Source organism: Caloenas nicobarica, chromosome 2 (assembly GCF_036013445.1).
Source record: "Caloenas nicobarica isolate bCalNic1 chromosome 2, bCalNic1.hap1, whole genome shotgun sequence".
Lineage (NCBI taxonomy): Eukaryota > Metazoa > Chordata > Aves > Columbiformes > Columbidae > Caloenas > Caloenas nicobarica.
This window is the reverse complement of record NC_088246.1, coordinates 62,496,857-62,524,190: the sequence shown is the minus strand read 5'-3', so window position 1 is coordinate 62,524,190 and position 27,334 is coordinate 62,496,857. Positions and strand designations below refer to the sequence as shown.

The window sequence follows — 27,334 nt, the reverse complement described above, 5'->3', positions numbered from 1 at the left end:
AGCACCTGCCCCTCCTTCTCCCCTCGTGAGGAAGCTGTAGCCGCTATGAGATCTCCCCTCAGTCTCCTCTTCTCCAGGCTGAACAAACCCAGTGACTTTAGCTGCTCCTCATCTGGCTTCCCCTCCAAATGATATGCCATTAAAAAAATTTTTAAAAAAAGGTGTTTCTAGAGGTGGTTTTAAATACTCTGGTATTTGGCATGAAAACATAAACAGTTCCTGTGCACAGAAATTTCTGTGCACAACAGCAACAGAAATTCTATCATTCATGTGAATGACAGCACTCAGAAAGGGTCCCTAGGAGTTAACACAGCTGAAGTCCTTAATTCAAGATAGTGGTATCTTATTACAAGTGTCTTGACTCACAGGAGTTAGTGGGAGTCACACCTTAGGAAACAATTCTAAAAATCAGAGACCTCTTATTGGAAAAATACTGAATATCTACAGATCTCATTTGGGATTCCTAGGTTTGCAAATTCCAGCCTAGTCCTTAGTAGACTCCCTGCAAAATCACTTCTCTGGAATTTGGTCCTTGTTAGAGTGCCTTTTGGGCCCACATTCTGATTTAAATGAGAAAACTTTTGATCAGTATCATATAATTCTTCTCATATAAATCACAGCTTATTCTTTGCTCTTCCATCACACTTACAGAATTATAACACAAATCTGCCGTGATCCTTATATGATTTTGTTTACCTTGTTACAGTTACCAGAAGACTGGAAAGCCAAATCTCAGGCATTTTTGAGAAACTACAATCATGTAAACCAGTGAAGAATCTGCTCTAATTTTTGTTAGTGCCCATTTTGTATCTAGAATTTGCTATCCTAATCTATTACAAAGTCCACATACTTTTCTCACTACACAGTTCTGTCTAAGTAGGCAAAACCAGTCACCTCTTCCTTTTGCATAGTCCTAAAATAAAAAGTCTTTTTTTTTTTTTTTTATTTCTCCCCAGTAAGCTAATTTTTGCTTTCTATGACAAAACTTAGGAAACAACCTTTTTACTCGAATCACACAGTCCACTTTGCCTTGCAGTTTACTTCTATATTCCTAAATTTCTTTACAAGTAGAAAGAACACTGTAACAGAATTGGTTTTATAAACATGACTTCTTCAAGAATCATTCCCTTTGAAATACATTCTTAGTTCCTCCTCTAATTTGTGCAATAAGAATCAGAATTTACTCCAGAGGTGAAATGTCAGTAAACATTAAGTAGTAGTTAAGCTCTCTAAGAAATACAGCTGAAATTTTTATTCTAAGCAAGTATCTATTTCCTGTTTGTGTCCTGTTTTCTCGACACTTTTTTTTGCTGTTTAAATTCCATATGCTGTTTTCTTAAACTATTCTTCCCCTATTTTGGTGGTATAATTCTATCTCCGACTTATTGTTGTCAATAAACATGTGGAAATGGCCTCTTGTGTTTAGTCTGACTGTTGGAATTTCAGTGTCCTAATGGCAAAAACAAAAAGCTTTTTCCAGCTGAAAATCCAAACTAAGCTTAGAACTCCATTTTTACATCATACTGGAATATGGAAAACTTTACTTTGATGACAGCAAAAAACTTTGCAAACTGAATCCATGCTCTGTATTAAAAAATCCATTTGGGGCTTGCTTATCCATTTCTCTACTTTTTGAATAAGAAACTTCTTTGTTACTCTCTTCCTAGGAATGTTTAAGGCTCTCAGTTACATTCCCAATACAATATGGAGCAGAATAGCAGCCTAAAGAACAACACACCTTTGGGCCAGGACGCAGAGATTTCTGGACAAGTCAAAGTAATCAAGGTAAATGGAGTAATCAGTTTGACGCATTGCATGGATAGTGATGTTGCTCAATCACTGGCAGCTGCTGTTCATTTCTGATCTAGAAATGTGTGATCAGATTCCTCTGCCTTGCCCAGTAGTGGACCAATGCATTTATTTTGGAAGAAATTATTGAGAAGGTTCTTCAGCAATACGTAATGTTTCTTATCATTGTGTATGATTCACAACGAAGGTTTTAGAGCAAGCCATAGCACAAAGACAAACCTGCCAGCACTGAAACAGACCTTTGTGACCTTGGTCATGTTGCTGAAGTTCTGTCCAGCCTTTGATGCACAGAAATAAAAGACAATTCTAATACACCAACATGAAATAAGAAAGGACACTCTAGCCTGCTGGTTTTCTTGTTTCCCTCTGATGGAACTTTAAGGCATGTGATGGCTTTTCTCCTTCTTTCTGTCTCGCTTCACTACAGTCACGAAACTACTGGGAAAGAAATGCCAGTGACACCACTGTGTGCATGCAGTTATGGGTGTGACAATGTTCACAATGATGGGATCATAGCTGTGACTAAGAGGCTGAGAATTGAGCTCTGCAGAAAAGAGCTAGTGGCTCAAACTACACCACCAGTCATGGTTGAAGGGGTGGCAAAATCCTCTAAGAACAGTAGAATGCTACATTTCCAACACACCTAGCAAGTGCCTCTTCCTCTCTTTGGGTGCAAAGCTGTTAACTACAATTTTGACTCAGAAGGTTCAGTTGCCAGAAATGAGATGAAAGCCACTAAGGTCATGGTACGCCCTTGAATGATACCATGGTGAGTAACAGTAGCAAATACTAAATAGAGACATATTATGCAAACAGCAGAACAAGGGTAGGTCAAGTGCTCTTAGCTTTTTGTGCTCTGGCCTGTTTCATGTCAGGCACTTCCTAGCCAACAGGGAGGGAGGAGTGCAGTCTCTCCCTGTGGTTCAGGGAGACGTTTGCACTGGCAATGGCTATCTGGGGCAATGCAGTGCCATGAAGAATAAGCTGTGTTAGCTCTGCCTGACCTAGGCCCAGACATAGAAGCAGAATATTCATGTAATTAGCATAGCACTCCTTCTGAGCTACTTAGTCGTGTTGAAAAGCGAGGTACAATATCCCACACCACACAGTGGGTTAATACCGCTATATTATTGCTGGTACCCCAGCCAGAGTGTCTGCAAGGACTGCACTTATTCCATCAAGACATACCAAATGTCTTAACATCCTGCCTTTCTTAGAGTGATATCTAGGAATGTGAACTCAAATGTACCTTCTCTCATTAGGGCCTGTTGCAATAGGACAAGAGGAAATTCTTTTTAACTAAAAAAGGATACATTCAGGCTAGACATGAGGAAGAAATTGTTTACAATGAGAGTGGTAGAACACTGGCACAGGTTGCCCAGAGAGGTGGTAGATGCCCCATGCCTGGAGACATTCAATGCCAGGCTGGATGGGGCTCTGAGCAACCTGATCTAGTTGAAGATGTCCCTGCTCGTTGCAGGGGGGTTGAACTAGATGACTTTTGATGGTCCCTTCCAACCCAAACTATTCTATGATTCTCTGCTACTACTACATAGAGTTCGAGTACCCATTCTCTCAACCTGCACTGCCTATGACAGCTCTAATATATGCAGCTCTTCAGGATCTACCTGGGAAAAGAAGAAAGAACTCCTTGTGTCTCTTGCAAGGCAAAATAAGGAGTGAAGGCAAGGTAAAAAAAGACTTGGTCATATTCAGCAGTGAGGACTCTCAAAGTATCCCATCACATGGCTCTAAGGGGAGGGAAGTAAACTGATTACTGATATTTTCTGGACCTTTTTCCAGCTTCCTGCTTTCTGCCCTTAAGGGGAATACAATAAAAACTGTTCTTCTTGTGACTCATGAACTCCTACTAGTGCCTACTCTTTGAGCAGCTAAGATAAAAGGAAGTGTAGGCATCACCCTTTCCCAGGCAAAACAGACACTGAGAAGGAAGAAGGAGTACTTGAGGCTGGAGAAAGATTAAAATAGCACAGGGAGAAAGAAGGCTAAAATAGCACACATCACAGGTATTTACATTCCTGGTGGAAATATTATCCAGACAGCTAAATAGCACCCAAACCTTCATCTATTTGCTCCTATTCCAATTTGTTAATTAAAGAAAGATGCCAGTATGATATTCATGCAATACCTGCTGGGTCGAAAAACAAGGCGGATTATTGTGAAAATAAACAAGAAAGAAAATACAAAGGCATGAGCAACATAATTTTTTATATTCTGCTTTTTGCTTATGCCCATTTGGTATTTGTGGCAGGTATGCAATTTTGCAGAACTTAACTGTATTTGCAGAGCTGCAGTATTTAAAAGCAGGCTTTGTTTTTGCTTTGGACCTGGTGACAAAATTTAAAATGTTCTTTGGTACTATGGCTTTTGACATCAATGTAATTTACAGCTATTGCATTTTACAAAGTTTCACAGCATCCTAGAATTTTTACTATGCTGGTAACTGGTTACACATTCTCTCTTCAGGAAGTGGTTTCAGCTCTTGTATCACCTGAGATATCAGGTGACTGTTTAATAAGCATAAAAATGCTGTAGCTATGTCACTGACTGAAGTTATCACATGAAAATCCACTGTTTCAAGACAGCTAAGCCGGGCACCAGCACCACAGAAACAAAATCTCTGTACCTGAAGGTGGCACTAAAACCACAGGGAAGAGACCCATCATGCTGTTTCTAGAGGGCCAGATTTTTGAGAGGAAGTGCAAGCAAACCTGGCCAGTCTTGCCTGCGCGTGTAAAATACATATTTCTTGCAAGTGTCATGGATTAGAAAAGACAGCTGAATGATATTCTAGTGTTCCCTAAAGAGTGCAACAATCAGTCATATCATTGTATTATTCTCATTTTCCTCCCCTGAAAAATCCTGAGTGAGCGTGCAACTCAGCTTTTTTTGGCAGTTTTAGCTTCTTCATTCATCTATTGCTTGTATTTATTTGTCCATTTTTTTCCAGTTTTGTTGAAGAATTTGCATAAGCAAAAGTGATTATCAGTCACAAGTAAGTAAAATGCTCCTCTATTTGCTATTCACAGTTATCGTCATATGAGGCACACAGTCACTCAACAACATTGTGTAGCAAATGAAATTCTCCTTCTACTGCCTGTTTTTAAAAAAACCAAAACCAACAGATATTTTCTGGAAATACTGTGATATTCAGGAAGGTTAAATTCGGCACAGAAAAAAACTTAGCAAAATCAACAGGAACCTATAACACCATTGATGTGTGAAGAGTAAGTACAAATATAAATGTTCTAACAACTTAGCATCAGTCAGAATTTTTTTTTTCCACATTATGTCCATAAGTCATATTGTATCATCTCTGTTCTGGTTATATAACCTCGATGCATGGAAATTAGATTAACTTGTCTTCAAACTGTATGATTTTTCTAAAGCAGTTTTTCTTGTTTGAAATTTGCTTTTCCTCAAAACACATTTTTTTCCCTGATGTGGCAGAGAAAATCTATGAAAATGTGTTTTCCTCAGACCTTAGCATAGACCACTGAGCATCTATCTTACTAATAATGGTATTAGTTGCAGGATACTTTCAGTGTTTAAATTATGATTTAGTTAGCACTAGACTGTTTGTTGTTCATGATAAAGTAAATGAAAATATCTATCAAATACTTGTTATTGTAGCTTATGCTACAAATGGTTTTATTCATCTGAGAGCATTTTTGCTGGGTTAGCCTCACAATGAACCTTACTAGAAGCAGGCAAACACAGTGCTTACAGCTTCCAGAATAGCCCTTGAGTCTGAAATTCCCCCAGTTGTAAGGTAACAAATGTGAAGCTTTCTAAAAATGGATGTACCGTGTTAGCATATCTTTCACATAGCAGCATCTGGTTACTGGGAGATGTGAGTCTCTAGCTCTAGCAGTGGTTTGTGCAATTCAGTGTTTGCATAAAGAACCCACACACTCACTCGGTAAAACAGAAGAAAATCTCCACAGCCCCCGTTCACTAAGTCAATGGTCTTTCTAAAACTTCTGCTACCAAGCATGTAACCAAGTTAAGCCAGCGTGGTTCAACAGTAAGTAGTAGTGTGGCTGGAAAGAAACGTGACTGAGAATGCTGTCTAACCATGCACAGGGCTCCTGCAGTCCTGCAGCTAGAGAAAACTGTCACTCAGGAAGGTGGTTTTTACCCTTGTCTCCTCTTAAAGACTTAACAGTCTTAGCTTGGAGTTTGCTAACTATTCAAAGGCAGTTTTGACATATAGATATTTCCAACCAAGTCTTCCCAGAGCTTTTAATACTCAGATTTTTACTATGCCAAAGAGCCTAATAAGTACAAAGACAATGTTTTTTTTTTTCACTTGTCCATCTGACTAGGTAAGCACCATACGCACTTCTGTAACATCCATCATGATGGTACTTCTGCATGTTATGTTAGTTAGCCCTTGTATTCAATATCATTTACAACTAATACACAGAGCAGAAACTAGGAAGTCATTCCTTATAACATGTTATCCACTATTATTTATTCCCCCAGGGAATAAATCTTCCATGTGGAATCAAGAAGAGCAAGCGCATATGCCCAGATAATCAGAGGACAAGCATCCTACCCAGCACATCAGTTTCAAAGAATAGTAGTTATGTTGATCCCTAATTTCTGAATTTCTTACCTACATTGATTTTTTTATTCCTTTCTGATTATCACACAGATATCACAGACAAGCTGGTACCATATAAGTACCTGATTTGCAATTGAAAAGATCTGAAAATGGCATTTGATCTCAGATGAAAAATACTTTTTGAAGTGTTACCTGAAGACGACACTGGACATTACTGAAATTTGATAGGCATCCATATGTCTTAACTCCCCTTATTGTCCTTTGAAGTAAGTGCACAATGGTTTTAACAATGCTGGTAGATGACTAGGCATTTCTGTAATACTTGGCCCCAAGAAAACAGAAAAAGTTTATATTTCTTCTTTTACTATTGTCCAGTTCTGATCTTTCAGCAGGCAAGCTACACTGAACATCTGCGAGATAAGGTCTGGTTCACACTTTGCTAGGAAGAATGGAATTGACTGGGGACAAAATGATGACTTCAAGGCTAACACAAAGACTACAGACATCTCCAAGATAGGCCCTGTTCTGCACTTTGCTGGGAAGAAAAGGATTCATTCAGACAAAACAACACCTTCAAGGCTATGAACTATAAAAAATGTCTACAGTTAAACAAAACAAAGGCCCACCTGAGATTAGTGAAAAAGAGAGAAGCAAGAAGACCCCAAACTGAAATATTGCTATTGGACTGAATCTTGGTGTGAGGGGTGGGTAAATAGTCTGTGAGGATATAAAAATCCAGAGATTTACCAGCTTGGCTGGGACCTCTATGAAGGCACCCAGCTTGAGCCAACCCTGCTGCTATACTGCTCCATTAAATTATTTATGTCTGCAAACTCTGAAGCCTGAGACTTTGCTTGACAGACCTAGGATCCAGACTCAGAACTGCCCATGAACTTTGCTGCCTGAGACCTTGCCTTGAGGCCTAGCATCCAGACTTCGGAGCAACCTGACACCAGGCCCCTGGAGGGGAAGAAAGCAGGTTGAGATGCAGAGTAATGACACTTTGAAATCCTAGCCAAGCAATATAAAGAATCGAATGTGCACATACAACCCTTTGGCCATAAATACATATCATACACATATCATTCTTCACCTGTTTTCCCTACCCTCTTAGACTTAAATCATTGATCAAGTCTGAGGCTAAATTTGGATTCAGCTGCACCTATACTTCTCTCTGAGAAGCTTAGAAAGGAAGGGGGTCCATTCTGAACCTTGTTACTTAATGGGAGGGCCTCCCTCTACACTTTCGCATTTCCTGTCCCCATAGAAATCACTCTAAAGCAACTCTCACCGATTCTGCTTGACATATCTCCTTCACAGAGTAAGTAATGGAGGGAACCTTGCCACTGAAGTCTGTTAAAGTTGCACATTGTTCTGAGGCAAACGGAACCCTAAATCACTTATTAGTTTCCTGTACTTGAATGTTACAACTAATTCATTTCTAATTAAAAGCTAACTTAAAACTAGGAATCTTTAAGCACTACATTCCTTAGGGATGCGCAATTCACTCTGCAAGTCATAATAGCTGGAATGAAGAAAAGCATTTAAGATGCTGGAACCCACTCTTGACCTGTTGAAAAGCCACAGGAGAGCAAAACAGTATCTTCCTCCTTGCTACTCTATTTCATGGTTAGGAATACATTACAGAAGGTCTCATATTCATGGGTCATATGGCACTCCACCCTGTGCCCACCTATATAAAGACAGCTGCTATACAGCTAGTCATTTGTTGCTCTGAGTTTCAAAGTCAGGGGATTTTTTTTTCCACCTGAAAAGAATATTTGATGCCACAGCAAGTAGAAACTATTATCACTTTATCTAAAACAAACTTCTGATGCTGACACACACAGCACCTATCAATACTGCAGGTCACAGGACAAAAATTAAACTAAGTGGTCACACGTTGACTCGGTTAAACAGCACTACTAAACAATCTAAAACCAGCGCTACTAAACAGTTTACTAAAGCTATGGAACAAGATAAACTTAAATCATAAAGTGGGTGAACATGGTCTTGGACATCAAGACAAACAAAAAATCCCAACAGAGCTTGTCTAACAGTTGGTAGGTAGAAAAACTTTAAGAGCAGAAAATAACAGAGCTAAGTCATTCCTGATTTCTCCATTCTAGGTAACACAGTAGAGCCAGTGATGTGCTAACTCACGTGTTCCAGCCTTGATCTTACCCGCAAAAGCAAGCACTCTGATGATTTACACAGTCCTCTTAACAACTTAGTTAATAGAGTGTAGGTGAGAACAGGATGTGATCTCTGTGAACTACAAGAGTGTAAGTTTTATCATAAAAGCAACTTCCAAATTCCAACAAAACAAACTTGTATCTTCTTCAACTTTCTCTTTCCCTCAAGGGCCAGTGGGAAACCCTTCAGAGGTGGGAACAGGACTGAAGAGAGGCATGACATGATGTAGACATTTCCTGATGTTCCTACTTATGGCTAATAAAATTTCTATAGGTTTTGCTGTGATTATGATAGGAAATATATATTAAAAAAAAAGTCCATGCACTTGGTATCTAAATAAATTACTGATCTTCCTTTGGGAAAGAGTTCCACAGTTTCATTGCATGATATGGGTATAAGTATTTCATCAGTTTTATTTCTTCTTTTCAGTTTACCTGAACATCAATTTATTTTCATCCCTTTTTGTATTGTAAGATGAAACAACAACATGGATCTTTATCTCAAGTTGATATTGCTAACAGTCAATTTCCCATGTTCGAAATTCTCTCTATTCATTATACATCTTGGATATAGATATATTACTTTATTAATAACATACTGTTATGGAACAACTATGCACAAACAAAAAAAATCACTTCTCCAGAGCAAATGAGTTTTATAGGTCTGTGGAAAGAAAGCTCTACTAATTTTTCTCTGTTAACCCCAAGATACATGAAAATTTGAAAGCGTCTTAGTCAAACTAGTTTGTTCTGAAAATATTTGCAAGCCACTTCAGAAGGTCAGACATAATTTTGTGTGCATGGATACTAGAAAGAAAAGTCCTATGACTTACCTGCACAGCCCAGAGGTAGTCCAGACGCAGCTTCAAGTCCACCTGTCTGGAATGCAGTGCCAAAGCACAAGAAAATAGCAAAATGGCTAGTATTGGTTCATAGCCACGCATATAAAAGGAGCCACCCCTTAAAAATAAAAGGAAAGTAAATGGGTTATTACAGGTTTTCTAATACCTAACACTGGGTGTTTTTAATATCAGATCTTCAGTTTAGAACACATGGGTACCCCCTAATCACTAGCCTCTTCTGAAGAGGCTCACATGGGCAGGGAGATGGGTGACAGTAAACCTGATCACATCAACATTCAAATTCTTGAAGATTTTATAATGCTATACATTATACATTCTGTGATTCTGTGATTATTATAATGTGTGTGCGTGCTTTTAATTAGGAAATATAAAAACACTCAAAAGCTCAAAAGCTTAAATGGAATTTGAATTGGTTGAGGGCTGCTGAAATATGGAAGTGAAGTTTTTCACAGTGTTCTTCTATTTCATATTATAATTAGACTGCAGTGTGTTCAGCTGAGGTATGCTGGCATAAAACTACAGAATAATGGTGCGACATTTGCTAGTTCACAAAAGCTGATCTCCTGTTGATGGATATTACTAGATCTTACAATTGCTGGGGGGGAGGATGGCTTAAGTATTTCTTGTGCTCTACTGAGTATATAGCCCTAAGCAGCACTGAGTGCTAGAGGACAATTCATAGATGAGTAGTCAATGTTGTGATTATCCATACAGAAATATGCATAACTTTTACTTTGCAAGATACCTACCCCACTGCTTTTCTGTAACCACTGAGTTCCAGAATAACTATGTACAAAATTGTAACAAAAAGCAGAAGAATCATTTTTGGCAAGGAAGATACTCGTAGAAATATTGCCAAGGTGAGAGTCCCCACTACACAGGACAGGAAAGCATAGTGGGCTGTGTCACATGGAAGTTCATTCATTGTTTTGTTTGTTCCACCAGAAGAAATGATAACTATTGAACTGCTGGAATTGATATTCCAAACCCAAGGCATACAGCCAACCTAGAAAAGAGAGGAGAGACAAGAAGGGGAGAAAGTTAAATATAAACCAAAAAGAAATGGAGCTGCTATGGGGGCTGACTGTAGGTCATTTCTAGTTGGGAAAATATGGCTGTAGGATTCCCATCCGGCCCACTCCTCTACTAGAATCTCTCTCCTTTTCCTGTAACATTTTACTCAGTCTTAGGTGGGAGACACTCTTTATTCATTAGATGCCAGTAAGGTCAAACAGTTAAAGTTTGGGCTTAGTTAAAAAGTTTCCCGCTCAGTGCTCAAAACCAAAAGATTCTCAAGCTAACGTATTCCTGCAAAGCTAGGGAACTTCAGTAAACATGTTATGTGGTCATGCGAGTGAGAAAGGTTCTCGCACAGAGAACATGAAAAAATTTGTTTGTTTTATTGACTACATAAATTGTAACAATTTCAGTTAATCAAATATAAATGAAAAGCTAAACATAAATGATATGTTTTCTACACCTCAGAACTACTTCTGCTATCACATGTGATTCAACCACAAGGCCTCATCTTTAATTATCCCTGCCATTTCAGTTATCCAAGGAGTTCCATTTCCTCCCTAGACTGTGAAGTAAAAACATGTTTTAGTGCATTTCCTATGGGAAATTTGAGGAAATTTAACCTGCTTCTTATAAAGGCAACATCATGTATACATATTGGAGCTGTTATCCAATCAAGGGAGGAATTTCTGGCAAACAGTGCAAGTCCTTAGAGCTCCGATTTTAATTGCGCTCCAGTCTTCACCCCTTATGAAGGCAGAGGATAAGAGCATAAATGGGGAGAGTGGGATTGTAGTGTGAAATCAATTTTATCAGGGATCACCACATAAGCCCTGCGCTGTACTTAAGCTTCTCTTTTGAACTGTGTTATTAAACCTTTTTATTTCATCCTAACCATTGATAATGAAATTTTATAGCATGCTGTAAAATAACTGACAACCTGAAAGGTGATTAAGCAGTATATTTTACAGGGGGTTGTCGTCATTTAAAAAGATGAGACATAACAGATAAAATGTGAGTTAAACTCATAATGGCTAACATAATGAGATGAGAAAGAGTGAAGTGAAAAATGTTTAATGTGATTTCATTCAATATCCTTAAAAATGCTGTTCATACTAAACTCATCCAAAAACATAGGCATGCATGAGGGCTTCATAAATGATGTGCAATCCATCCAGGAAAACATCATCTGTCCTACAACTAAGAGTGAAACCTCAACACCTAGCTCTTCTGTCAGCTGAGAATTCTAGAGGCATTACTTGGCAGGAACCAATAATTTCTACTGATTAAACATTTTTCCTAAGCATTTCAATTCTAACGGGCTATTCTTGCTTCAATAAAGGATAAAGTTATATTTGTGATCTATTCTAAGTTGCAATTGAATGATCACTGCCTTGTTGGAGGCCAGAAATTCTGAATTCTAATCTGCTGCCTTCTACCAATGTTCAACATTGCCTTAGGACTTAGGATGTCTGTTGCCCATTTTCACTGTCTTTAAGTGGCAACAATGGTGTTTGTTTCATTTGGTCAAAGTAAGTGTCAGATCTATGGGGGCTGATCCAGAAAGGTTCTAGCTGTCACAATGTTCATCTCAGTCCCAAAGTCAGAAACACAGAGCTTGCTGAGATGCTAGCTAGCCTGGAGGTACTGCGCATATCTATGTGTTTTGGGTTTATACGCACATTAAGAAACACATGTATGTCTGTGTGCTATTGAGGCTGTGTGTTACTCACACAGCTGATGTTCAAGAATTCCCAGAAATGTCTGGACAACAGCAATCCTTGGTACCTCTCAGGACATTAGAATTAGCAGACAAGGGATCCTCTGCCCATTCAGTTCATGGGGATCAGCTTGGCAGATGTTCTCAGGACAGGTCCAGGGATGAAGTGAATACATAAAATACAAAACAAGGGGCTTGGCATGTCAGCACTGTGAATTACTCAGGAAATCACTGTCTTCCTATTGGTCAGAACACATTATCTAAATCCCACAGGGAGGCATGATTTGTGACATCTGCCTTCTCAGCATTTCCAATTGTGCTTAGCATGCTGCTTTTCTGTGGATTCTTTCCTTTGGGTAACCTAACAGGTTTAATTCATTAGCATTAGCAGCCAAAATGCTGAAATTGAGTGCTAGGAATTAGGCAAAGCAACTTAATGCCAAATACTTAGGGGAAGTTTAAATCCCATTTGACACTCAAGTCCAAGAAGTATTGAGAAAGTTCATGTCATACAAGAGAAGCTTCCTAGACATTAGATGTGGAAGGATCATGTAAGTAGCACCGTGTAAGCACCTCACCTCGTTACACAATACTGTCTATATTTAAAGATCTTGTTATCTTTTCTGATCTGCCTAGACTAAAAATATCCCTGTTACTAGACAGAGATATGTTCTATAAGTTGCCACATAGTAATGTTGTTTGACATCATGCCTTGTCTGTCACAAAATATTAGCCATTGAACTAGTAAGCAAGTTGAACATTTAAAAATCATTTTCCCATGAAGTACATGACATCAGCAGACTATGTGATACTAAGGTCTGATATAAAAATTTCTATAGGTCTTGACAAGGTATCATCTCTATAATTTGCTAATAGCTTTGCTATTCTTAATTCAACACCCTGACTCAGGGCAGTGAAAGTTGAAATTATTAGCAAAGAAGAAATATGATCTGCAAGTATGAATAATAAAACCAGTTGAAATTCACCAGATGAGATTATGGTATGTGTTTAACAGATCCATACCAGGTTGTTCATTAAAAAGAATGCTAAATTAAGCAATGCTTGATTTAAATACTCACCACACATCCTTGAGCCACAGAGTATATTAAGATCACAATAAAAATACACAAAATGGTACGAATTTGTATTGTCAGGCACCCTGGAAAACACTAGGGAACAAAAAAAAGATTACTAGATAATTTTTTTTTTTTTTTAAAGAATAGCTGTTATTTTTTAGTAGTCTATAAAAAGAAGTGAATAAGGGATATGGAAATTTTGCCTGCACTGCAAATTATGAAACAAGCATGCAGTTATTACTTTGTATATGTGTTTTAATGCTAATTGCATTTTTGGGGGTAACAAATGTGAGATTATTATTACTATACACTATTTCTCATTAGAATTAAAACTCTTTGGCAGGTTAGTGGGATGTCTGCTTATAAAGCAAATAATAAATTAGGATGGCATTTGATTTTTTTTTCTCATTGGCAAATACCCAAAGCATATTTTGCCTTTTAAATGATCGGATAAAATAATGATCCAAGAGAATATATTGTGATAGCACAGAATTTTGGAGTGGTATTTGTGTCTTCTGCTATGATAGTCCTGTTAAATGCCAGGGTAGTTTTAATTATCAGGACTCATTTAAAATATTGAATTTGTCAATTGTCTGGTGGAATGGAGTCTTGTGAATCTCTTGCTCATCGCCATTTTTACCCTGATTCCACCACTGTGAAGTGTGAAGTGCGTGCTGCTGTGAGCATTTATGAAGACAGTGACAGAAGGTGAGAGAGGAAGGATAAGTTTGTCAGGCTGTGGTGCTTATGGTTCTTCTAGTCATACTGATCTCTGTTTTCAGGGAAACCTGCTTTCCATCTTTTCCCCTTGCATTAAGAATGTTTGGGGCCTCTGTTATCAACTGGATCCACGACACGTCATTCAGATCACAGAATTTCTTCCAGTGACTTCAAGGGGCAAGAATCAACTTCAGGAAACAAACAGATTTAAAGGGGGAACAATCCTGTGTGCCTCAAAAGGAGAAGGCTCAGACTTATCAAGACTGGATTTGACTAAATATCAAATGGAGCAAGCAAACATCTAATTTTTGGATGAAAGTCACCAGTCCTGAAGAAAAGCTATTTACTTCAAGGGTATCATACACATCAAAAGCATAGCTTCCAGCAGGCAGCAAAGTACCCATACAGAGGGGCTTCTCTGGTCTTGGCACAACAGAAATCATGTATTGAAAATCCTCCCCTTCCATTCACATACACAGAGACTTTTCTGCTGTATGTGTGACCATGAATTAAAAGTCTGAGATAGTTATAGGTGAATCAACTTCATCTGGGCTGTGAAACATGAAATACAGCAATTACAGAAAAGATAAAAAACCACGTGTGATCTGCAGATACATTTTGGCTTCAGTATGGATTAAGTCTATGTAAATGGAGGTGGAGAACAACCAGTGTAACACCAATATTAGATTTATGTAAGCATGTCGTGGACCTGAGTTAATTGGCTACACCAGAAACCAGTTTAACTGTTAGTCAGCATCAGTGAAATATATTGGGATAACAGAGGTCTGTCATGTTTAATAAAACAGTGAGCATATTGTAGAACGAAAACCTCAAACTGTAAGAATCTCACATTGAAAAGCTGTGTCTCAAGGGAGGGTATATTGCAGTGTTCAAAATTACACTATGAAAAAAGATATAGACATTTCTGCATTTATTCATCGTTATCATACATTTCAGGTTGGAAAGGACCTCAAGGGACCCAAAAGTACTGTCTGCCTTGACCCTCAGAGACATTTTTTCAGATCTGATCAGTCCCCAGTCTGGTCATTGCAGATGTTCTTCCTTCTCAGGGCTTGGACTTTGCATTTATCCATACTGTATTTCGTAAGAGTCCTCCTGACCCATTCTGCCAATCTATGTAAGTTCCTTTCAGTTACCCCAAAGCTGGAGTTACTGGAAGACCTGACATGAGTATATTCCATGTCTTTCTCCAGGTCATCGATAAAAATGTTTAACATGACAGGTCCCAGGACGAATTCCTTTGGTACACCAATTATTACTGGCTTCCATGTAGAGTATGACCATAAATTGCTATGCTCCAAATGTGATCATCCAGACATTTTTTTACCCATCGAGTTGTCCACTTAACTAGATCAAAATCCTATGCACACATGAGGTGGAACATGTGTGGTTTTTTCTATATAAATAAAATACAAAATAATAATTTTGTTTGAAGGAAAAATATATATTCCATTAATTCATTTTGCAACCAAATAAATTATCTGCCACTTGTTAAGGAGACAATCCCCATACTTCGAAGTTAATGCTGTATTGTTAATGGCAACAGAGCAAAATGCAAATTCAAAGACAATGTGTCCTGGCACATTGTGTAGACATTTTTTTTTGTCTGTAGTATGCATATGTTTTAAATGTTGACATGCTAGGCTATTGAGTTAAAAAGGAAAATAAACCTTTAAAAGGCAAGGTATGAGACATGTCTGAATTAAAACTCTGGCTGACATTTAAAATAATTATACTCACTTTTTATCATTCTAAGATTGTATCTCCTCTATCATGATAGCATAGCATCTGAGGCCTAATTTTCTTTGTTGTCTTTTGTTTGTGGAATTTTTATTAACTAAATAAGTACTGTCAGATCCCTGAAATGTTTGATAACTGGTACAGTAAAGCAGTATATTAATGGTTTTGTGAGTGAAGTATTTCGTGCTAAAGCATGGAGAAGTTGAATAACTTGTCCAGTGTAAAATAGCAAATAAATGCCAGGAGACTGATTAAAATAGGGGAATGACCATTTTACAATTCCATATTTATTATACATAGGATATTCATTTTATTTGACTTATTATATGAGACAAATTTTCACCACAAAATTTCGAACTGCTATATTCTGAGTTTTTATATTTCTTTATTTTCCTAATGCTGGATTTGATCCTGTGAGGTACCAAATCTCTAGACGAACCTGGAATCACACAGAATCACAGAATGTCAGGGATTAGAAGGGACCTCAAAAGATCACCTAGTCCAACCCCCCTGCCAGAGCAGGAACACCTAGATGAGGCTACAGAGGAATGTGTCCAGGCGGGTTTTGAATGGAGACTCCACAACCTCCCTGGGCAGCCTGTTCCAGTGCTCTGTCACCCGCACTGTGAAGAAGTTTCTTCTCATATTTAAGTGGAACCTCCTGTGTTCCAGTTTGCACCCATTGCCCCTTGTCCTATCACTGGTTGTCACCGAGAAGAGCCTGGCTCCATCCTCGTAACACCCACTCTTCACATATTTATAACCATTAATGAGGTCACCCCTCAGTCTCCTCTTCTCCAAGCTAAAGAGACCCAGCTCCCTCAGCCTTTCCTCATAAGGGAGATGCTCCACTCCCTTAATCATCTTTGTGGCTTTGCGCTGGACTCTCTCAAGCAGTTCCCTGTCCTTCTTGAACTGAAGGGCCCAGAACTGGACACAATATTCCAGATGAGGTCTCACCAGGGCAGAGTAGAGGGGGATGAGAACTTCTCTCGACCTACTAACCACACCTCTTCTAATACACCCCAGGATGCTATTGGCCTTTTTGTGCACAAGGGCACAGTGCTGGCTCATGGTCATCCTGCTGTCCACCAGAACCCCCAGGCCCCTACACTGCTCTCTAATAGGTCGTTCCCCAACTTATACTGGAACCTGGGGTTGTTCCTACCCAGATGCAAGACTCTACAGTTGCCCTTGTTATATTTCATTAAATTTTTCCCTGCCCAACTCTCAAGCCTGTCCAGGATGGCAGCACAGCCTTCTGGCGTGTCAGTCACTCCTCCCAGTTTCGTGTCATCAGCAAACTTGCTGGCAGTGCACTCTATTCCCTCATCCAAGACATTGATGAATATATTGAATAGTACTGGTCCCCATACCAACCCTTGAGGCACTCCACTGGATACAGGCCTCCAACTAGACTCCGTCCCATTGACCACAACTCTCTGACTTCTTTCCTTCAGACAGCTCACAGTCCACCTCACTACCCGATCGTCCAGACCACACTTCCACAGTTTAGCCGTGAGGATGCTGTGGGAGACAGTGTCAAATGCTTTACTGAAGTCAAGATAGACCACATCCACTGCTTTCCCATCATCTATCCACCTGGTTATGTCCTCAGAAAAGGCTATGAGGTTGGTTAAGTATGACTTCCCCTTGGTGCAGCCATGTGGAATGCCCCTAATGACCCTCTTATCCTTGATATGCCTTGAGATGGCACCAAGGATAAGGTGTTCCATCACTATTCCAGAGATGGAGGTGAGGCTGACCGGTCTATAGTTACCTGGATCCTCCTTCTTGCCCTTTTTGAAGACCGGACTGACATTTGCTTTCCTGCAGTCCTCAGGCACCTCTCCCGTTTTGCACGACTTAGCAAAGATGATGGAGAGTGGCCTAGCAATGACTTCAGCCAGCTCCCTCAGCACCCGTGGATGCATCCCATCAGGACCCATGGATTTATGGATGTCCAGATTGCTTATTTGGTCCCTAACCCAGTCTTCATAAACCAAGACAAACTCTTCCATTGTCCTGACTTCCTCTGGGGCCTCTGGTGTACAGAACTCCTCAGGACAGCCTCTGGCAGAGCAGACAGAGACAAAGAAGGCATTCAGTAACTCTGCCTTCTCTGTATCTTCTGTCACCAGAGCACTCACCCCATTCATCAGTGGGCCTACATTTTCTCTAGTGTTAGTTTTATCTGCCATGTATCTGAAGAAGTTCTTTCTGTTGTCCTTGACCCCCCTCACAAGGTTTAGTTCTAAGAAGGCCTTAGCTTTCCTAGTTGCCTCCTTACATCCTCTGACAACAGCCTTATATTCTTCCCAAGTGGCCAGTGCCTCCTTCCATGATCTGTAAACTCTCCTCTTTCACTTGAGCTTGCCCAGCAATTCCTTGTTTAACCAAGCAGGTCTCCTGGCTCCCTTCCTTGACTTCCTGCCTGTTGGGATGCTCTGATCTTGAGCTTGGTAGAAGCAGTCCCTGAATGCTAACCAACTCTCTTGGGCGTCTTTACCTTCAAGTTACCTTTCCCACGGGATTCTCCCTAGAAATTGCTTGAAAAGGCCAAAGTTGGCCCTACTGAAGTCCAGGGTTGCGATTCTGCTTGCTTTTCTGTTCCTGCCACACGAGATCCCGAACTCCACCATCTCATGATCACTGCAGCCAAGGCAGCCCTCAACCTTTACCGCTTCAACTAGACCCTTCTTGTTAGTGAGAATGAGATCCAACAGCACTCCTTTTCTAGTTGGCTCATCCACCATTTGCATCAGGAAGTTATCATCAATGCACTGGAGGAACCTCCTGGAGTGTGGAGGGCTGGCTGAGTCGTCCTTCCAGCAAATATCAGGGTAGTTAAAATCCCCCATGACAACCAGAGCCTGTAATTGCGAGGCTGCTCTCATTAATAAATAATAATTAATAAATAATTAATACATTAAAATTCTGCTGACTGCCAAAACAGCTGAAACAAACCTTAAGTTTGCGCTAGCTCCATGGAAATGGCATAAAGAGGAGCAATTTCCTGCAAACTTCATCTATGTTTCTACTGTCCATAGACAGAACAACAGATGATAAACTACTGTGCCTTTATGAAACAAAAGAGATCATCAAAACTACTCCCAAATAATTGTGTAAGTTTATAAACAAACATCTGCTCTCTACCAGATACTCTGCTAATATACTATTTATGTTTCCACAACAACAATTACTTTCCTCCTGTCAAAGGGCATTTTTCTTAACTAAAAATTAGTGTGTGTTAATCAGCAAGGCTGATTAAATGTGTAGGTGTTTTCTTCTGATATTTTTCTGAAAAAACAAAATTTACATTAAGCCACTACGGATTTCTTTCATCAGAAAATTAGTCTGTAGATGCTTTATTCTGATCTGGCAGACCTAGTTCTCTCCTACAACAACCAAATGTCCGTCTGCATCATTACTGTTGTGAAAATGTAATGTAGGAGAATTAATCATTACTAAAGGTTTCGAAAAGACCAAGGGCTTCATGTGCAGAACATTGTGCTTTACCATCAAAATTGCTGCTGCTTTGGCAGAAAATGTTTTGAAAACAGAGGGGAAGTTTGCAAGACTTTACACCCAGATACAGTTGGAATGGGACAACCTGTGTGCTCTGTAGTCAGAAAGGAGAAAAAGTCAGATTAAAGCAGCTGTTTATCTCAACAGTGGAATGATTCAGTAGCTAGTGGTAGGTGTTCAGGGAAGACATACCAAAAAAAAAGAGAAAAAGCATAGTATTAATAGCACTGAATCTTACACTGCTGTAATGATTACTCATGTAAAAAGTCTGCTTTCAAGTGAACCATTTTTGGTTTTGAAGTGCCTAATACATTATTTAGCAATGGACTTGAAAACCACATAGATTTCAAATTCTATGAGTCTGTGAAGCATGTGCCAATGGCTTCATATTCCAAAGGACAAACAAAACAGCACCAAAAGGAAGAATAGCAATAAAATCTTAAATCACTTACTTGTACTTGTGTGACATGTAGGTACATAATACAAGCCACTAGGAAGCATATGCAGAAAACCAGGAGAACAAGAACTACGGTACTCCTAGAATCAAAACACAATAGAAATAAAGCAATGCAACTCGATAGCAGATGAGAACAAACAGCACAGATGTCCTTCTGAAATGGTATTTTGGATGTATGGTGGAGGATCTCCCCCTCACCTTTGCTGTATTACTAAACTGTTGCAGAGGAAATTTCACAGTGAATTACATTGCTCTCAAGAATGAGAAATCGGTAAATGCTCTTGTATATGGTGCCCACTCTGACCTCAGCAAGGAGATCAAAGCGCCTCAAAAATTCAAACTGTATGGTGTGTCAGGGGAGATACTTTCTAATTGAAGGCTAATGCAGAATATTCAGCATGATGACTCTTGTAAGTGGAGTCTGTAACCTAATTACTTGGCCTTGGCAGCTGTGTAACAGTTACCAGATGTTTTTCCCTTATAATCTCCTTCTCCAAATTCAGAAATCAGAGGTCAAAGAAGCTGCAATAATTTTTAAAATTCTCAATCTTCCCTCTCCTGATCTATCAAAATAGGCTTGTTCTTCATGAGGAGTGCAGACCAAGCACTTCTCTCCTCCAGAAGGCCTGTGTTAATGGAACAGTACCTTGTGGATGTGAGCAAGCTGGCAAAAATTAGTTCACCAGTGCTGCTGCTTTGATTTATGCTCAGGGTCAGCCTGGCCCCAAGCTAGTCATGGAACCAGGGCCATATGATAGCAGCATAACATGATCTTCACATTTTCTTCTCTAGTCTCATGAGAACAACCTTGACAGTCCAGAAGATGTGAGCCATGGCTGCAGACATTTATTTATCTGTGTCCCTGACCATCGCTGGGGAAAGATTGCTTATGTAGGGTTTCTAACAGCAGAAGAGTGCAATTCCTCTGCTGTAGAATTTCTCAGTATTTGGCTTTGATCTCAAATTCATGTAATAATTCCAACGAATACACTAACAGGGAAAATTCTGTGGTGTAGTATGTGTATCCAGAATGGGGTGTGACTGTAGATGCTGTCAGTGCAGATTCTGAATACAAGTATTAATAGATAGCAGGGTGTGTTTCTAGGGAACTGGCTTTGTATTCAGGATGATAGTGTGTTATAAAAAATGCAGAGGACATGATTGCAACAGTGTCTTTTAAGGCAGCAACAGCCAGCCAACAACCAACCCTAGTGCTGAGTGCGACACTGACAGAGATTTGGGTTAACAGAGGGCTACATTGCTTTTAAAAATAAACTCCGCACAAGACATCCTCAGGGCTATTAGTGGCTACACTGCATGTGTACCTCCATAATCGGGCAGCTTAGGTTGATGGGGACATAGTCTTTCACCGCCTCCAACTGGGGTTGTAAAATATGCCTTTAACTGAGAGGCTGTTTTGCTCAAATGATCACAGGAATTGTGAGAAAGTCAAGCCCATTGCTTTCTCTGTATTGATGCAGCAATTCACTTTTCTACAACATTTTATTGTCTCCAGGTTTTGAACCTCCTTGGAATATTGTGATACGTGTCAAATACTATTCTCGTTACTTCCCCCATTATAGTAACACATTACACGTATTCTCTTGGCTTTTGCATTCTTTTGTCATATTTACAACTACTTCAGAAATCTAAAGAGCAACTTAAAGCTCCAAGTTCTGTAGAGAGGGAAAACTTTCCAATGCTTCCGAAGTTTAAGTCTAGCTCCTTGTTGCATCTGCGTCACAGTGAGGGAACAGCCTGAGAAGCCTAGTAATTTGGTTGCATGAAGCCACCACCAACAGACACTGGAAGACAGAACTTAAGGCCATTCAGTGGGTGGCTTTTCTAGCTAATCCAATGATGAACCTATTCATCTTCATGGCCTTCAGTGGTCGTGTTCTGCTGGAGCTTGTGTGTCTGTCAGATCAGAGCCTAAACTAAATCTCTGTCCAGGTGATTTTTAAGTGGCAGTACTTTTTGGAAAGGCTACCAATTACCATACCATATGACTCTTGGAAATTCATTCTAGTTTCAACTATGCTAATACTCTTCGTCTCTCTGTGTTCTAAATTGCCATGTACCAAGCTTTACCTCAGAAGTAGGTGAAAGAGTTCTTAATTATGCTTAAGTTAGTCATCAGAGGCCATTAGTCTGGAAATTGGATGATTTTTGTAAATGACTTCGAATTCTTCAGATGAAAGGTGTTACATAACAAATTTAAATGATGATGATTATTATTAAAGTTAAAAAGTTGTTTCTCAAGCTTTCAATTAGAAATAATAGACTATAGGAGTAAGTATTATTCTGGCTGGGGATCTGTGAATAGGAAAGATCAGAATTTAAAATGGCATTTTCAAAACCATTATCCTGTGGCCAGTTCTATTCTCACTGAAATCCTAAAAATTGGTAAAAATAAGAGAAACTTATTCTGAATGTTTTGATATTCTCATCTGAAAAAAACCTTATTACTAATTATTTTTATACCTTGAACGCAATTACATCTACTTATTATAACCTCCAGATTTGAAAAGGAAGTCTAATTATTTTATTATTTAGCAAGCATTCACATAAAATTGACAAAATCTGAAGTAATCACTAAAATACGTCACTCAGCAATAGGCATCAGACACCCATCAAACAAATCACAAGTATTTGGTTATGTCTGCTTTAGTGCAGCCAAGGTCGGACTGCAACTCATGTGGAAATGACCAAACTATGCACTAACCAGTTTTTGTAGTGATAGCACTGATACCAAAAACCTCAATGCAGCCTGTAAATTTGGGTTGAAAAGCTGGATGGATATTTCAGTACTTAGTTCCCATTAAGCTCTGTATAGTTTTATCTACATTGCTATCAATACCTGAAGTACCTTATCCAAAGCCAGCACAACTACATTTAGAAAAGCTGCAGTAACACCTTTGTAGTGCAAAATGCTTTAAATAAGTTTAGCAGATTCCTGTGCTTTTGTTTTCAAAGTGCACCCTTCTGCCAAAAAAGCCAACCCCAAAAACCAACAAAAAACCAAAACAAACAAACAAAATCCAAAACAAACCAACCAAACAAAAAAACCTCCAAGCAAACCAAAACCAGAGAATTTTTATATATATATATTTTTAATAATGTAGCAAAATGTGGCTCCTTTGGACAAATGGAAGAGATAACAGTTAAGACCGAGAGTATACCAACAGAGATCCTTCTGTCTGAAAAGATATCGACCTGGGGGCTAATTCCCATTCCAAAGACATTAACATTTTGAACTGTGCAGGATGCTTAAAGATGTTCTACTTTGAATTATAATGGTCAAAGACAGAAACTTACTGTGGTATTATTAGAAGGTAGACAAGGCCAAATAAGGCAGCTAGAATTAGTGAGAGAACTACAGCACTGGTGAAGTACTCATCCTGAAGCTGGTGGTACTGTTAAAAAAAGGAAGAAAGGAAGACACTGAGCATTTTACATACACCCAGCACCCATGCTTGTCCATTCTCATCAAGAAAGAACTATAGCCTAAAACAAAACAAGCCTCTACCCATTTTACAAACATACAAATAATTATTGCTTAGTTTACATGAAAAAAAGATGAGGCAAGTCTACATAACATTTTCCTTGACAGTCTTCCATTTCAGCTGCTCCTGTTGGCCTAGCTGTTTAGTTTTCACCCTGTAACTAGTCAAATTTGGATTAGGCTCAGACACAAGTTTATTTTTCGGAGCAAAGAGGATTCAGCCATTTTGAACCAGAGGGAGGTGGCACTCCATGCTCTCCACTTATTCCTCACAAAAAAAGGCCAGAACTCCTTTGGTGCTGCCTTGAAGGAGTTCTGTCACTTCATTTGCTCAGGACAGGACACTAATGGGTGGGCTGGAGGCAGCTACTAATGAGACACAGGGTCAGTTTTGAGCAGTTACTGTCCCTGATTCCACTAAGGCACAGTCCTTACAACACAACGCTTTTTAGTAGTGGAAACACGAGTGTTTTCTCAGACCAAAATTTCAATCTCATTTACACCAAAAGACTTTCTTATTTTGAAATAAAACAATTAAAATTAAAAAATAAATCACTATGGAAACTGGAAATCAAAGTTAATGCTCAAAACCTTAAAAAAATTGAGTTTAGTGTGACACACAGCCACAAAACAGTAGTGATGTGAAATCTTAAGGCTACAGTGCAAAAGTAAATGCCACTGCCAAGTTAATCCAAAATCATATCACATTTTTTCAAACACATAAACCAAAAGCCTTTTTTTTTTCCCCCAGTTAAACCAATTTATATTTACAACAAAACCCCATACATGGTAGGAACAAACAGGTCTACTTTGTTAGTTTATATGCATGCTTGTAAGTCTGGACTAAGTTCACTGCTTTCAGCACAGTCACACTGGCATAAGTTCACAACTTAGCCCAGATATTTAAGAATTTTTTTGTATTTTCTAGGATTGATGGGATCAATACTTATCAGGCTACCTATGCAGAGGGAAGCATCCTCCTGTCCTTAACACTTCTCCAGAGCAGATTAATCAGTAGGCAGCCAAATTGCCATGAGACAGCATTAAACAGGTGATGCAGGTCAGGCAGTTTGGAGAAGCAAAAGGAAAGCAAAAAAAAATGGATGTGTAACTTTATGGGGGAGGATCTTTATTAGTAGAAAGATACCGATCTTTCTTTTTATGGCATCCAAGAGCTTCCATAGAAGGTGGAAATAATGTCTCTCTCTTAACTGAGAGACAGTGCAGAGGATTGTTTAAAGATGGTGCATAGAATTTAAATACTGTCTAAAACCAAACAAAAAACCAATGCTAGTTGGCTCATAGTCAGAGAAATCAGTAAAAATAATTTAAAACCCCCTTACTTTATTTTCACGCTCAATTTGCTTATACTTCAGTGTAATGAAGTTCAAGTCAGCCATTTCAGACTCAGTTTGCCGGGCCTCTATCAAACGGCTGATGTATCTGTTTACTCGAGTTCCTGGAGTGTTGTATACAACATTGGTAGAAAAAGAGGAACGATTCCTGAGTTTTTCAGAGGCTGTCCTTAATGCTCTTCTCTGTAACACAAATGAAGAAAGAAGCACAGATTTTATTAACATGGAAATTTTATGTTGTTGTTCATATTATCTCAAGCTAACAGCCAGGATGAGGAATTTATTAAGTAGAGCAACTACAAAAGACAGAGATCTTATCTGCATATGATTGCCATCTTTTAAAACCTCCTTAGCATCAATGAGAAAACCTCTGCTGCCTTCCTGAATTTCAGTCTTCATCCACAGAAATTCTCTTCAGGTACTGCTCTAACACTTCTCTGTCACTAAGGAAATAATCAGTTTGGTCCCCATCAGTGACTTTACCTAGGAAACACAATTAGAATTTTTTTCTTGATGGAAGACATAGAGCTCTGGACATCTTGAAGACAAGAAAACCAGTCTATTCATGATACAAGAAAAGTCCCACTGTCCAAGACTGTCTAGGTAACAATATATATTTTCAAAATATAATTTTCCTTAACCTCTTGTACAATGACCATACGTGACTTCAGAGGGCTTGAATTCTCAAGTGTTCCTATCTTTAACCCACTCAAGTGGTTCTCTTGTTAAGATCTTTTGGTTATGCCTTAAGTGCACTTGCAGACCTAGATGCAGCAGTTCAATAAATTATCAGAGCTAACCTTGCTTCACTGGAGTTAATTCCTCCACAGCTGAGATAGCACAACTGACAAGGTGATCACTCATAGTCCTTTTCAGTGCAAAAGATTTATCGCAGAGCATATCTGAAAGGGATTTTAGACAATCTGTCTCACTTGTAACAGCACTCAGAAGATGGTGAGCAGCATCTCAGCCACACCGGTGGTACACTTGAGTTGAGGGCACTATGATCTAAACCATTATGGCTAGATCTGCACTAGTATAACTGCCTATGCCATGACACACTGACAGGGTCAGGGTCTTCACAAAATACTCTTGTAGATGCAGCATTTTTTTAAACAGAGAGTGAGAAATATGTAGGCTAACATTGTAAAAGAAAAAAACCAGTCACCTAATGGTTAGTGCATTGCGCAGGAAGAAAGATACATCAATTGAATATCCTCTAAAGGATTATTATTGCAACAACATGTAATCAGTAGGGCAAAACTGACCTGTCTCACAATGGTCTAAAAGGGGTTGAGCCTTACTTCCCAGAAGAGTTTTGCCAACCAAGCTTAGGCAAGTTATACTATTTATATACAGTTAAAAGAATACTTTTTTAATCTAACATCTGCAGAGTTCAGGAAGACAATTCAAAACATTACAGAATGACAAGTCTGCTCAGGAATAAGGACGTTGGCTCAGGATATAATCAGTAGAGTCTGTCAGCAAGCTGTTGCAAAAACATACAACATTTCTCTCTTTAGAGCAGACAGTACTCAACAGCCCACTCTTTAAAGGCAAAATATCCTTTTAAACAAGATGGTAAAAAGAGATGGTGATCGCTATTTAAGTAATTCTGCAGGAATAGCAGTTTCCTGTCTTACTCCACAAGAAGTAGTTTTCATGAGATCCTCATCAGTCAACAAACAGTGGACTACAGTAGTTCATCAGCTAATGTAGTTTATGTTATACGTGTATTAGATCTGCATACTTATGACTGGTGGGAAGGGCTTACCGCTGACTTGATACCTTAGTTTTCTGATCATAAAGAAGAATGGGCCTTAACAAAGATAAAATAACTTTCCAAGTCCTGTTTTGCTGGCTTTATGTGTAGAGAGCAGGTTATACCAGCATTAAACAATTATGGAGTTACTTGAAACATTTTTCTTCAAACTATCAGATCCCATTACTTGTTGGTTTTGGTGTAAAAACCAATTGTTTCAACATGAAAAATAATCTTGTGGACATAGAGCTTTCAAATCCGATCTGGGTTCTGTCAGCCATAACAGAAATATTAAATTGTCAGCCAAACAACTATTCTAAATGTTTCTAAATAGAGATGAATTTGTTCACTTGCAGAGTACATTTGTCTCACAAGTTTGTAGGGAAACTGAGTGCTTTTAGGAATATTGTCAGGAATATACAATTTTCCTCTTCATAAAGATAAACAAGAATTAGCATATATATTGCTTAAGGAGTGGCACAAAGTGCATCTTTAGGGATTTTTATAATGCAAATTTAAGCCTATATCATAGTAATAGGGGTCAGCAAAACAGCATTTTAAAACAAAACAAAAAAAAAAAGAAAAAAGAAAAAACTTCTTTGCTTTAAAATTTGTAATGAGGGTAGACAATTGGAGTTATTCTGATATCTGGAATAAATTATATTATCTGTTCTGCTATTTTGAAATAGGGTTAAAGTTACTGTGCTTAATCAAAATGGCTGTTGCTCACATACGCTATTGTTTTCACTAGGTCTCTTATTTTTATCTGTATTGTTATTTCACACAGGAGACTTACGTTATGTCTTATAAGTGATCAAGATCCAGTATTTATATTTCTCAGAAATTAAATAAATAAATACATGTTATAGTAATGTGCTGGCTTCAAAGACTTTCTAGCCATAGCTTGTTTCACATGATTGGAGGACTGATATCACTGAATAAACCCTGCATCACAAGACAGTGTATTTATATTAA

The 27,334-nt window shown here is 38.8% G+C and overlaps 1 protein-coding gene across 1 annotated transcript in view; it reads right to left on the bottom strand.

Moving 5' to 3' along the window:
• Positions 1-27,334, bottom strand: part of ADCY1 (adenylate cyclase 1) — a 150,481-nt gene that overhangs the window by 11,036 nt on the left and 112,111 nt on the right. Inside the window, exons 9-14 of the mRNA XM_065628679.1 lie at positions 24,586-24,780; positions 23,056-23,153; positions 19,733-19,817; positions 13,275-13,364; positions 10,208-10,464; positions 9,429-9,555 (exon numbers count right to left, since the gene is read on the bottom strand). Of these exons, the coding sequence (XP_065484751.1) occupies positions 9,429-9,555; positions 10,208-10,464; positions 13,275-13,364; positions 19,733-19,817; positions 23,056-23,153; positions 24,586-24,780 (852 nt within the window). The remainder of the gene's footprint in view (positions 1-9,428; positions 9,556-10,207; positions 10,465-13,274; positions 13,365-19,732; positions 19,818-23,055; positions 23,154-24,585; positions 24,781-27,334) is intronic.